General features: G+C 40.7%; 1 protein-coding gene across 1 annotated transcript in view; it reads left to right on the top strand.

The window, feature by feature from the left end:
• ANKRD26 (ankyrin repeat domain 26) overlaps positions 1–13,758 on the top strand; it is a 195,138-nt gene that overhangs the window by 40,530 nt on the left and 140,850 nt on the right. Inside the window, exons 8-12 of the mRNA XM_077834346.1 lie at positions 963–996; positions 1,087–1,159; positions 10,205–10,265; positions 10,391–10,593; positions 12,656–12,782. Of these exons, the coding sequence (XP_077690472.1) occupies positions 963–996; positions 1,087–1,159; positions 10,205–10,265; positions 10,391–10,593; positions 12,656–12,782 (498 nt within the window). The remainder of the gene's footprint in view (positions 1–962; positions 997–1,086; positions 1,160–10,204; positions 10,266–10,390; positions 10,594–12,655; positions 12,783–13,758) is intronic.

Here is a 13,758-nt window from a genome sequence, read left to right as displayed (position 1 = left end):
AGTCCCAAATCCTGCACACATGTAACTATGTTCTTAGTTTTATGAACAGTGTGTAGTTCCATTTATTTCTATTCGACTACTTGCAATTTGTAAAGTTAAGCACGTCTAAAATCTTCAGAGAGTCATTGCTGACTAATCTATGGGCCCAATCTTTGGGTGTGCTAGAGCTGGCCTCGGAATAGCTGGGAATGGGGACGCATAAGTGGTTTTCCACCATCTTTTGGCCTCCCCAGTCCTGGGGGAAACATGGATCTAGTTTGGCCACTGATACATGTTACTGCTCTTCCACTAGCGAAGTGTGGTTCAGTGCAGCATGCTTTACTCACATCCTTTCTGTCCCTGTAATGCTCCTTACTCAGAGGGGTCAAGAGTGGGTGATGTAGAGCAGGCCCAATCAGCTTTACACCACCTGGCAATTTCCCTACACAAGGGTACTGCTCTCCATTCCCTATGCATTACCAGAGTAATGCAGAGAAGAGAGTGGTGCTGCGGACATAGTCCAGCATATGTCAATGTATAGCCCATACTGTAAATATAAAAAAGATAAGTTTCTATTTATATGAATTGCCCACAATTCCAAATTTTATAATCTTAGCAGTTTTACTTCCCTTTCACCACATCATGCCCACCAAAAATGATTAACTATGTTCCAACTGTTTGGAACTTAGTTTCATTTTTAAATTGTATGTCATATTTTGAACATAAGTACAAAAGTGCTTACCAAACTGAAGACCTTATTTGTTTCATCCTTTGAACATACAGATTTTTTCAACTGATAATAGAAAATGTATTTACATTCATACTACCCTTGATTAACATGTCTATACTAAGTTTCAGCCTTGAATTACTTTGTAGGTTTGCTCATGCTAAATATTTTTACTTACCTTTGGCAGCTTCCAAGTCTTTTGCTTTTAATGCTAAAATTATTAATTTCTTTTTTATTTTAATCAATATTTGAACAGTTATAGATGACCTTTCCCAAGGAGATTCAGTAAGGTAAGATTTAAAAAAAAATAACATATTTTAGCAAATCGTAGAGAGAGAGAGCGCACCACTTATTATTGTCTTATATTTTTGTTATTTAAGAAGCTCTAAAAAAGATGAAGGGGATGACAGCTGGCTTACATCAGAGGAGGAAGAACTAGATTTTACGCCTAAGGTATCATACTCTTATGGAAAAAATATTTCCTAGATATAAGAGGAAGCATATATCCTTTTTTTTTTTTTTTTTTCTTTTAACATTTGGGAGATTTTAGCAAAGATTATTTTTTTGCTGTGATTGAGAGACTTTACTTCTAGTCAGCCATAGTGCAAGTTTTCCCAAAATACAAATGCAACTGACCTGATCTTCACCCTTTCCATTCCCACCTTGAGCCCCTTCTAAAAAGACTTTTAGTTGTGGCAGAGTGTATCAAGATTTTATGATTTGGATAAATATTCAGTAGATGATGAGATAAAGACCACCTCATATATTGTACTTATTTCTGCTCATTTAAACCAGGGTTTCAAGAGAATAAAGGTAGTTCTTTAAACCATACAATTACCTCTACTCCCTTCCAGAATTAAGAATTTGATCTTGAACTGTAGTACTTTTATGACAGGGTAACAGTGCATTAAAATGAAATTATTTTTATTTGCCTGTTGTTCTTTCCATCAGACATTTCTTGTACACAGTTCCACTTAAATGCTTCACCATGTTGACTGGTTCCCATTTCCTCAGCAACAGAGTAATTGTTCCTCAAGTGGGCTCTGTCGATTACTCACTGAAGTGGTTCTACCTTCTACTTTGTTGTTATATTGGTCATGCTAACCTCGGGGTACTTAAATGTCCTCTTTCCTGGTGCTCTGATCATGTTCTTCCACCCCACTCCTAAAATACTTTTACTGGCTTTCTGATGATTTATCAGCTTCAAACTCGATTACTTCAACTTTAAGCATTTACACAGCTCGCCTTGCTTGCTTCTCAGCTCTCATTTCCTCTATAGTCCCACTCTTCGCCTTACTCTCTGCACACTCCTGCTGCTTCCATATTGTCTTTGTTTCTCCCTCTGTGACTCCCACTGTTTTTCTCATTGTCTTCCAACTTGGAATAGCCTCTTTTCTATGTAGCTAGCTATTTTCAAATCTCATTCAAACTTCCAGTCCCTTCTGAAATCTAATTTCTTCTGGTTAGTCTCTAATTTATAATCTTGAGATTGGTTTTGTCTATTACAGGGGTGGGAAAACTATGGCCCGCGGGCCAAAATGTTTTTATCTGGCCCTTAAGGTCCAGCCAGGGAGTGGGGTCTGGGGCTTGCCCCACTCTGGCACTCCAGCCAGGGAGCAGGGTTGGGGGTTGGCTCCACGCGGCTCTGAGAAGCAGCGGCAATGCAGCATGTCCCCCCTCCGGCTCCTACACGTAGGGGCAGCCAGGGAGGTCAGCGCACTGCCACGGCCCCAAGCGCCACCCCCGCAGCTCCCATTGGCCGGAAACCACAGCCAATGGGAGCTGCAGGGGAGGCACCTGCAGACGGGGCAGTGCGCAGAGCCCCTGGCCACGCCTCTGCGTAGGAGCCAGAGGAGGAACATGCCACTGCTTCCGGGAGCTACTTGAGGTAAGTGCCGCCTAGAGACTGTGCCCCGACCTCCTCCCCCTGCCCCAGGCCTGATTCCCCTCCCACCTTCCGAACACCTCAGTCTCAGACCAGAGCACACTCCTGCACCCCAAACCTCTCATCCCTAGCCCCCTGCCCCAGCCCGGAGCCCCCTCCCACACCTGAACTCTTCATTTCTGGCCCCAGCGCGGAGCCCTCACCACCTCCCGTACCCCAACCCCAATTTTATGAGCACTCATGGCCCGCCATACAATTTCCATATCCAGATGTGGCCCTCAGGCCAAAAAGTTTGCCCACCCCTGGTCTATTACCACACACATACTTGGTGATTTTGTTTTTAAAAGGGAGAAAATATGAAAGTGAAACAACTAGTCAGTCTCTGTGATGGGGTGTTTGAAGAATGTTACTCATTCATAAGCAGTATTCTTTCCCCCCTTGTTTCCTATCTCTCTTCCTTTTCCTCACCTCAGAGGTCTGCTGTCACTTTGTCACAGAGACCCCCTTGGGACTGCCACCTGATATACTGAGACTACCTCTAAGCCCATTCTCCCTGCCAGTTTGAGACTTCAGAACCCTGCCTTGTTGAGCCAGACACGCTAGCGTGCTGCAAACACAGGTCTGAAGCACGTCCCCCAAAGCTGCAGACTTAACTGAGAACGGCTTAGCAAATGCTCCCGTCTCTAGCACCCAGACGCCCAGCTCCCAATGGGATCCAAACCCCAAAGAAATCCGTTTTACTCTGTATAAAGCTTATACAGGGTAAACTTATAAATTGTTCTCCTTCTATCACACTGATAAAGAGATACGCACAGCTGTTTGCTCCTCCAGGTATTGATTACTTACTCTGGGTTAATTAATAAGCAAAAGTGATTTTATTAAATATAAAAGTAGGATTTAAGTGGTTCCAAGTAATAACAGACAGAACAAGGTAAGTTACCATGCAAAATAAAACAAAAACACACAAGTCTAAGACTAATACAGAAGGAAACTGAATGCAGGTAAATCTCACCCTCAGAGATGTTCCAATAAGCTTCTTTCACAGACTGGACTTCTTCCTGGTCTGGGTCCAGCAATCACTCACACCCTGTAGTTGTCCTTTGTTCCAGTTTCTTTCAAGCATCAGTTTGGGGTGGAGAGGCCATCTGTTAAGCCAGCTGAAGACAAAATGGAGGGGTTTTCAGAGCCTTTTATATTCTCTCTCTTGTGGGCGGAAACCCCTTTGTTCTTCTGTGAAAAATCACAGCAACAAGATGGAGTTTGTCGCCACCTGGGCAAGTCACATGTCTATGAGTGATTCAGTTTTTTGTAGGCTGACACCATTGTTTACACGTTAGTTTGAACGTTCCCAGAAAAGCTCAGATGTGGACTGGCCTCTCCCAAAGTCCATTGTCAGTTAAGTGTTTTTTGATAGGACTATTCTCAGTAAGTGCCCATTCTCAAGAAGCTGACCAAATGCTTCACTGAGGCTACTTAGAATCAAAAACATTGAGATAGAAGGACATAGCCAATATTCATAACATCAAATACAAAAATGATACACACATACAGAGAGCATAATTATAACCAGCAAACTACAACCTTTCCGTAGACACCCCACTTGACCTCCTCTGTACAAGACCTGGTGCCACCATAGGACCCTGGTTGCAACAATGATCTATACGGTCACAGTTCATGTCATTAATGTCACACCTACATTCTCATTACTGTTGATACAAGAGTCTTTTTCTCTGCAGTTCTCACTATGTGGCACAATTTTCCGATATCCTTCAGCCTCATTAACAATCCATTTCATTTCATTCCCCTATATGCTATAAAAAAGAAATTATAAATGCAGAGAAATTTTACTTAGTTTTAACTGAAAATATACTCTTCTGTTTTTTGATGAGCACTGAGATATTTGCCTAGGCTGAAATCATTCAGTCTAGGCAAAAAATCTGATTATAGCAGTCTAAAAATCTTTATTAATCTTATATGGATCATATAATCTATTTTCATGAGGCAAGAAAGCACTTCCAGAAATATCCAAACTTAGCAAAAATTGTGGTCTTAGAGAATTTAATTTTACAGTACATGTTAAACAAAAAGGAAATAGTTCTTCCATTGACCAAGTCACATTTACACTGAGGTTTGGGTTGACTTACCAGTGGTGTTCAGGAGTGTGAATTTTACGCACCCAAAGTAGCTAGGTCGATCTACAGTTTAAGTGAAAACCAGGCATCATATTCCAATAAAGAAGGACTGGGAAAACTACACCAAGGATTTTGAAATATATTTAATATTCATTTTTATAACTCTTCTGTGTTGTAGAAAATAGTTTATATTTGAACAAAACCTATTATCTGTCTCTTCCAATCTGGGATCCTTCTGTAAATTCAACATGCTGAATTTTTTGAGTCATATTTTTTTTTATGTCCAGTATCTAAAAGGTCATGAAGTTTGACTTAAGTATTCATTTATAGAGTTAGGCAGGAGGAGAAGATGGACTATTATTCAAACACAGAGTCTTCAAAAAGAGAAAAGGGGATATTGGAAATGACAACCAGTTTAAATCCATGAGATTTAAATATTCTCCCCTTCTATGTACGCTGTGGTATGAAAGGCCCAGATTTTTAAAGGTATTTAGAGGTTGTGGCACTCAGCGTTGCATCACCTAAGTCTCATTTTCAAAAATGATATAGACACTTAGAAGCCTAAATCTTGATGACTGTAAATTGGGTGTTGACATCTAAGTGCCTGAGTTTCTTCTGAAAATGAGACTGTGATGAGGTGTCCACCCCACAGTAGCCTATAATGGGGTTAATTGAGCCCTAGGGAGGCTGCACAGGAGGCAGTCAATTAAAGAGGGGCTCCAAGGAGCGGCCAATCAGGGCCAGGGAGGTCCATAAAAAAAGGACTGCAGGGGAGAGCAGTTTCAGTTGCTCCCTGGAGCTTGAGGAGGGGAGGACTGGCTGCCTTGCAGGCTGAAGACAGCTATCACTCTGGACAGAGCAGTGCTTTAGGCAGGGACCGGGAAAGCTTAAGATAGTTCCTGGTAGGCTGAAGGGATCTGCAGACTGAAGCCCTGAGGCAAGGGCAAAGAGGGTGCTGGGGCCTCAGAGAAGTGGCCCAGGGAAAGGAACGGAGGAGTTGGAGGGGACGCAGCAAGTGGCAGCTGTTTACATTTAGATATGCTGGAGGCTAGGGATAGGATACAGAGGGACCTAGACAAATTAGAGGATTGGGTCAAAAGAAATCTGATGAGGATCAACAAGGACAAGTGCAGAGTCCTGCACTTAGGATGGAAGAATCCCATGCACTGCTACAGACTAGGGACCAAATGGCTAGGCAGCAGTTCTGCAGAAAAGGACCTAGGGGTTACAGTGAACGAGAAGCTGGATATGAATCAACAGTGTACCGTTGTTGCCAAGAAGGCCAGTGGCATTTTGGGCTGTATAAGTAGGGGCATTGCCAGCAGATCGAGGGACATGATCGTTCCCCTTTATTCGACATTGGTGAGGCCTCATCTGGAGTACTGTGTCCAGTTTTGGGCCCCACGCTACAAGAAGGATGTGGAAAAATTGGAAAGCATCCAGCGGAGGGCAACAAAAATGATTAGGGGACTGGAACACATGACTTACGAGGAGAGGCTGAGGGAACTGGGATTGTTTAGTCTGCGGAAGAGAAGAATGAGGGGGGATTTGATAGCTGCTTTCAACTACCTGAATGGGGGTTCCAAAGAGGATGGATCTAGACTGTTCTCAGTGGTAGCTGATGACAGAACGAGGAGTAATGGTCTCAAGTTGCAGTGGGGGAGGTTTAGGTTGGATATTAGGAAAATCTTTTTCACTCGGAGGGTGGTGAAACACTGGAATGCGTTACCGAGGGAGGTGGTGGAATCTCCTTCCTTAGAAGTTTTTAAGGTCAGGCTTGACAAAGCCCTGGCTGGGATGATTTAGTTGGAGATTGGTCCTGCTTTGAGCAGGGGGTTGGACTAGATGACCTCCTGAGGTCCCTTCCAACTCTGATATTCTATGATTCTATGACGCAGAGTAGTGGGTGGGCCCAGGTTCCCCCCCGTCCCCCCGACCACCACCAATGAGGAATTGGCCAGACATTGGGCTGCAGTTGCCACTGAGGGAAGTGGCTGGACAGTGCACTGCAGTTCCCCTGGAAGGGGGGAGAACAGAGCATGACACAGCCAGAGGGCTGTGCCATGAAGACAATGACATGGTTTGGGGAGTGACATGGGTCCTGGAGGAGAAGTGACGGCGGTGAGACACCACCAGAAAAGGGTGCACTGGCTAGCAGAGCTAATCCCCAAGACAGCCAGCCGGAGGCACCACAATGGTGAGTCGCACCCCATCACAGAGACTTAGGCTCCTAACTTAGGTATTACAATGTCGAGGGCAGCAGTGCCTAAATACCTTTAAAAATCTGAGCCAAAGTGCTTTGAAATTGCAGGGGCGGGGAGAGTATATGTGCAGCAACATTCTACCAAGTCTTTCTCTCCCTTAAAGTTATCGCACAATTCACCTCTTAAGTTGCTTGTTTACAGACTCAAAAAATCTTCATGAGCTTATATACCGTATGAAACAAATCAGCTACTTGGGAAGAAGCCACATACATTTTCCTTCTCCTCAGATCATATGCCTACTAGCAATTTCCTGAAACAAGAAGTTGTTCTTTGAGTATTTTTCTACATGGACCCTGCTCTAGGTGGGCATGCGCTGTGTGTGTGATGATCAGATTATTTTGGCCAGCAGTGCTCATTGGGGCTGCCCCTTCACCATGCATGTGCTCGCACCAATCCACATGAAGCCATAGTGGGTAAAGCAGGCCCAACCATCTCCTAGTTCCTCTTATCACCCATGGCAGCGAGACTGAATTCAGCAGTGTTGGTCTGCCAAACCATAACTCCCTCAATTAATGTTAGGATTAGTTTAGTACTTAACATTTTATTTGCCCATTGGGCCAAAAAATAAGTTAGAAACTATGAGGATACTTGGTATGAAAGCATTAATGTCATGGCCAAGACAAAGTCTTTAGACTTTTAAGTCCTGCGCTTCTTGTGAGGTGGCCACTCCCAAAATGATGGCCATTCTAAATGACCTTTTGCCTTAGAGAAGGCCACCTACTTCACAAGTGCTCCATCTGTAGATCTTTCTCTGAATGGATGCAGAAAGCCTGAGATGCTGCCTGAAATTGATTATTCCAGTAGAAATTATGAAGAGAATCTCTGACTCAGAGAATTGTGAGTTGAAAAATGGTTTAATTGCTCTTAAACCACATTCAGCTAGTTCTCTGGTAAACTCAGACACTATCCCTAGCACCCAGGGGACGACAGCTACCAAAAGACCTCAGACCTCATCTAGAGTTCATGATCGATCAATTGAGGTTTCCACAGGTGAGTCAGTTGTTCCTGCTGACCATGGTCAAAAACAACAACTGTACCAATCACCTTCCCTGGTACAATCAAAGAGTAGGCTGAGGAGTCATTCTGTTTCCGATTTGGCCACAGTTCCTCCTTCAAAGCCTGACCCCCCAATGCTGATCAAATCTACTGTCTGATGCATGCTCCTCGGCTCTGGCCTCATATGAGTTGAGCTCCATAATCAGCCCATCTAATCTGTACAGATTATATTGGTTTCATCAATGCTGACAATGTCAGATCACAATTGAGGACCTTTCATGTGAAAGTCATGACCTAGATAAAGAGTTCCACTCTTTTTGAAAGACTATAGAAAGACACTTTGGCCCCTACAGTATAGTCCAGAGGAGGAGGCATGTTACACCTCAAATTTTTTCCAGGCTAAGGTCAACTTCTCTTACTGTTATCAACAGGAGTCCTCAGAGTTTCCCAAGAAAAGATCTCACTGTCAGTGAAGGAGAAGCTCAACCTTATCTTCTGTTAGAACCCACACATCACCATCCCTGAAACAAGAAATAGATTCTACAGTCAAGAGTCCTGGACTGATCTATACAGATCTGTTCACCCTGTTACTCTCTCACACACACCCTGCCCTTGCACACCTGTCCCTTATCAACCTCCTTTATTTCTTTTTGTAGGGTGGTACTGTACTAGAATTAAGGATTGCAGGATCCTGGAAGTTATCAAACAGGGTTATTTGGTCCAGTTTCAGGCCTTGCCCACCCATCCCCATTCATTTTTTAGAGATTCCTCTTACAAGAAACAAGAGAGAGTCATTCTCCTACTGCTCGGTGCAGAAGTTGGTATTGCCATTCTGAAAAAGAAAGGAGGATGACATCTCCAACTCAACAAATTCATTTATCACTTTGGGCTCAGGATGGTCACTCTGGCTTCTATAATTCCCTCCCTAAAACCTCAGGATTGGTTTATGACTTTTGATCAGCCAACTGCATATTTTTTATGTATGCCTTCCCCTGTATTGCAGCATTCTTTAGCTTGGGATTCGATATTGGTGAAAGGAATGAGAAGTGATTGAGTTTGCTCTACCCTTTATGTTATTGGGTAGGGGACATGAGGATGTGAAGGGTGCAGCCGCAGTCCCAGTGGAGATTGCTGGCCAAAAGAATCTGATCTTTCATGCTCCTGTGGGATCTATGTGGTCAAAACATCTTGAAGCAACAGGCATTGAAATGTAAGTAACTGTTCTGTATTTTGATTTCTCTTTTTAAATACAAGTGCTTATAGTATTAACATACCATTGCTAAAATACACAATAGGCTGTTAAGGAGCACTAGGTCTTTTGCTAAGCACCACCACTTGCTGAATAATTTGATTGAACATGGTAGACACTAGAATTATTTATTAGGCCTTTTCCATTCTCATTAAGCATGGAACGTGAATAATGGAAGCACTACCTGCTGAAGGTCCACTCTTTCAACTGTGGTTTTCATTAGACCTTCTGAAACCTCCTTAGAAGTTGTACATGAAAATTTAGGAGTATGTTTTAAAAGCATTGCATAGGGAATTTCCTATGTTACACCAGTGAAGAAACACATAGTTAAATCTTCATGAACTTCTTTGAAAACGTACCTTAAAATACAGTCATTAGATTATCTGTCTGGATCACTAATTTCTTTTTATCCAAATTCCTGCAAACTTCTGTGTAAGTATTTTTTGTATCAATTTGATGACTTTTCCTCTTCCACTCAGATGATAAATTGCTGAATTTCCACTGTATTTCACGTGCATTGTGTGTTAAAATAGAAGCAGTAACATCTTCCCATCATGATGTAGGAATTTTGATGTCATCAGGCAGTGGACTGGGCCATTTTAAGTGACTAATCTGTTGACTAATCCTAGGGAACCAAGTATTTAAGACTCTTAGACATAAAATTTAAACAAAACATCCTAAATGCCAGTATTGCTAATGCCGACTGGATTAAAGAAAAGATTTTGTAGACTATAATTCACTTAGAAATATTTTATTTAATGATGTATGGGCTAAATCTTTTGGGCAAAACTCTCATTGACTGACTTCAATGAGAGTGCTGGCTGAGTCAGGACTGCAGGATGGAGACCTCAACTGGCATTGTCAGTAAGAAAATGTTAATGAATTTAGTCTTCAATATTTAATAAAAAGAGAGGGGTGTTGCTTACTATTCATGTAAAAACTCAATGTGCTTAAAGTTAACTTTATTTACAGAAACCACAGAAACCAAGTTTGACTCTGCTAATGAACTCTTCCCAGCAATTCAAGAAAAACAGTAAGCAATTGGGGGCGGCAGGGGAATCTCCTTTACTACATTATATGTTGATAGGAAATTGTAGATTTATTATGTATTTTACTTCCTCTTTTAAGTATATTTAATCTTTGGTTTTTTTACTGTAGTAGGTGAGAAAAGTAGCATTATGAGAACAGAACATATAGCCATTTCACAGCAAAATAAATCTGATTGTGAAGCTGAAGATGTCATTGAATCCCCTCCTAAGCCTTTTTCCCAAGTCAAGTCCTACCCTCGACCTGTCCATCCCTCACCTGGCTCCTTTTCAAAACCTTCCCAGATGACTCCTCCTCTCCTGGGGTTTAAACAGGTAAATTTTTGTTTGTGCAATTAATTTGTTGGTTCCTATGTTGTGTTTTCTTTTTCAAATTCATCTATGATTTTATGAAGATGGCGAGGATATTAGAATTGGAAGTCCTCAGTCATCAAGGCAAAACCTCAAACAAGTAACCAGAAATCACACAAATTTGAATAAAAAAGAATGTAAAGAACTGACAAATGAAGATATTTCAGAAGCAAGCGAACAGGAGAAAGGAGAATTAGAGGAAGAAGAAGAGGAGGAAGATGATGAGGAAGAATTTAGTCAGGAAGAAAAGGAGGATGAAGATACAGAAGATGAAGAAGAAAGTCAAGATGATTACACAGAAGATGAGGAAGAGGAATATGTTGGAAAATTGGAGCATAAGCGTGATCAAGAGTTAGAAATCTTTAACAATGCTGTTAAATCTGAAAGGGAAGTTAAAAGTGGAAGCAAAAATATACACGATGGTGGTAGTCATGAAACATGTGAGGAGAAGGATCAGGAAATGCAGGAATCTGTTGATATTCCTGTATCTTTTATAGCTGGACATTATGAAGGTTTAAAGGAAAATATAACTGCCATATCATCTAAGATGGTAAATAATGAAGTACCTTATGATTCATTAAAAAAAGATGATGGTAGTGAACATGAAGAAATTAATGAATTTCAGAATACAAATGAATTGTTACATACCGATGGAAATGAGAAAATCAGATTTAAGAACTGCTCTTCTTTTGAAGGTTCTGAAATGACAGCCTGGAAAAAAGGTGCATCTCCATCTGTCTTCAATAGTTGTTATATTAAGGAGGAAAACCCAAATCTAGTAGATGATATCTTTGAAAGTGATGATGATCCTTGGTCAGAGACAGAAAATCCAAGGTGTGAGAACAGAAGACAGGACTCAGAGAAGCTTAGATTTGTAGGTGATCAAAATGCTGGAAAGGAGCAATGCAAGAATTCCAAGGAATTGGGTAATACAGTCTGTGAAACACTGGAACCAGAAAGTGAGAATTTGCCTGTAAATAGCGGTGATGAAAATCTAAAAGAAGCGTTTCAACCACGCATCAAAGTAAGTAAAAAGGGACAAACCCAATAACAAGGATTTTTACACAGGTAAAGCAGAAGATAAGACACAAGGTACTTATATTGTAACTGAATGGTTTGAATATAGTTAAATGAAAAACCTTTATACAAGATTGATAACAAGAATCATGTAACTCAAATTTAATCTGATCTTCAGCATTGAATAAAGAAATGACTGACCAATAACTTGTTTCCAATAAAGCAGAGTTTTCATGCATTAGTTAGGATAGTAATGAGCAGCATTTTTTTTATTCCAAATGTGGTTTTGATGCTATAGAAGGATGAATTTTAGACTCATTGTTCTGAAGTCAGTATAATTTGTGGCCTAAAGAATGATGCATAAAATAAATAGGGTATTATCTGCAAGAGTAACTGGGCTCTGACAAAATCCAAATGTTATAGTTCAATTTACTTTTCATAACACAGCATAAACTGAATTTTTTTTAATTTACTTTTTTTTTTTAATACAAAAAATGAGTAAAAGAAGGTGGTTGGAATATAAAGTCACATTTAGAATCAGAAGGTTAGTTGCGCACCTCTGGGACAATACAGATAAAGCCCATTGTTAAGTGTGTGAGATCTGGGAATAAAAGCATTCTTGGTTGAGGTGATCAAATAAGGAATGAAATTCCAGAGGAGATTAGGTGAATCTGATCATCTTTAGAAAATGCTGCAAGAACTTTTCACCATAGCAAAATGATACTCTCAACATTGATACCTTCATCCAAACAAATTTGTCCCCATCCAAAAAAACAAAACAAAACCCACCTAAAACAAATGAATCATCCACCCAACTAAACAAACCCCATACCCAAGCAGAGTTTTTTGCCTCAAAAAGTGACTCTGCTATTACTGTTGATTTAATGTAGCAGGTACTCAGACACTACAATAATGAGTGGGAGTATAACATCTTAAAATAGAAAATAATTTGGTTTTGTTTAGTATTTTTCTTTGGGAAGATATTTTTCATTCAATCTCTTTCTACTAGGAAGAATCATCAGAGGAGGAAGATGACATAGAACAACCACAAATTTCAAATGTTGGAGATAAAAATTTGATTTGTAGTGGCAACCGTGAAGCACAGAATCCCTCAGAAGATACTCCTATTAGGAAAGGTAAATTAGTAAATAGTAACCCAAATGTTTTTCTTAGATTAGTTTACTGTGTGAGAGTACTAAGAAAAGATCGTAATTTGCTGCCTCTGGTATTGTGAACCATGAGATGTTTTTCACTTGCCCTGGTACACTTTCAGGGAATGACTCAGCTGATAAATCACTTTGTTCCTTTGTTTCTGAAGGACTCCAAAGAGTACAAGACATACATTACACTTGAAGCACTTACACCTGTCTTGAAGCACTTATAATCTAAAAAAGGCATAAAGTAGATTGGACATATTGTAAAGCACAGAAATAGGAATTCAGATTTTTTATAGCCTACATTTTTAAATTAAGTCACCTCACAGATATGTCTAAAATGACATTGGTGAGTTGACGACAACAATCAGAAGAGAGGGTGAATGTTACATCCAACCCTTTAGTTGAAGTTGTATTTCTACAAATTATCTAATTTCACAACCTTCAGTTGCTTTTAGATGATCAGATAGCAGCAGTGGCTAGTACTGATGTTATTTTTCTTCTGTGTCTGGCAGGTAGGGTTCAAATCTATTTTTTGATGGGATGTAGCTTCCATCACCGTGCCTTTGTAACTTTTGAGTACTGCAACACACTCCAAATCATGCTACACCTTAAAACCATTTGTAAACTGTGGCTAGTACAGAATACATTTAAGTGGAGCTACTCAGTGGCAGCATGTAACACCAGTGCTCTATAAAAATCCTTATTCAATTGAATCTTCTATACCAGTTCAGATATTTGTTAAAGTTCCTCCCAACGAGCAGATGCAGCCAGAACACTGAATTTTGAGGATGTCATCATGCCTTCACATATAAGGATTTAGGTATTTCTCAGGGTATGTCTACACTACAGCTGCTCAGCTACAGCACTGCATGTGTGCCAGCGTAGCACCGTAGTATAGATGCTTCCTGTATCAGCGTAGGAGTTGTTTCATCAGTGTAGGTAACCAACCTCCGTG

This window comes from Eretmochelys imbricata, chromosome 1, assembly GCF_965152235.1.
Source record: "Eretmochelys imbricata isolate rEreImb1 chromosome 1, rEreImb1.hap1, whole genome shotgun sequence".
Lineage (NCBI taxonomy): Eukaryota > Metazoa > Chordata > Testudines > Cheloniidae > Eretmochelys > Eretmochelys imbricata.
Note: the sequence above shows the minus strand (reverse complement) of the source record. Positions and strands in the feature narration are given on the sequence as shown.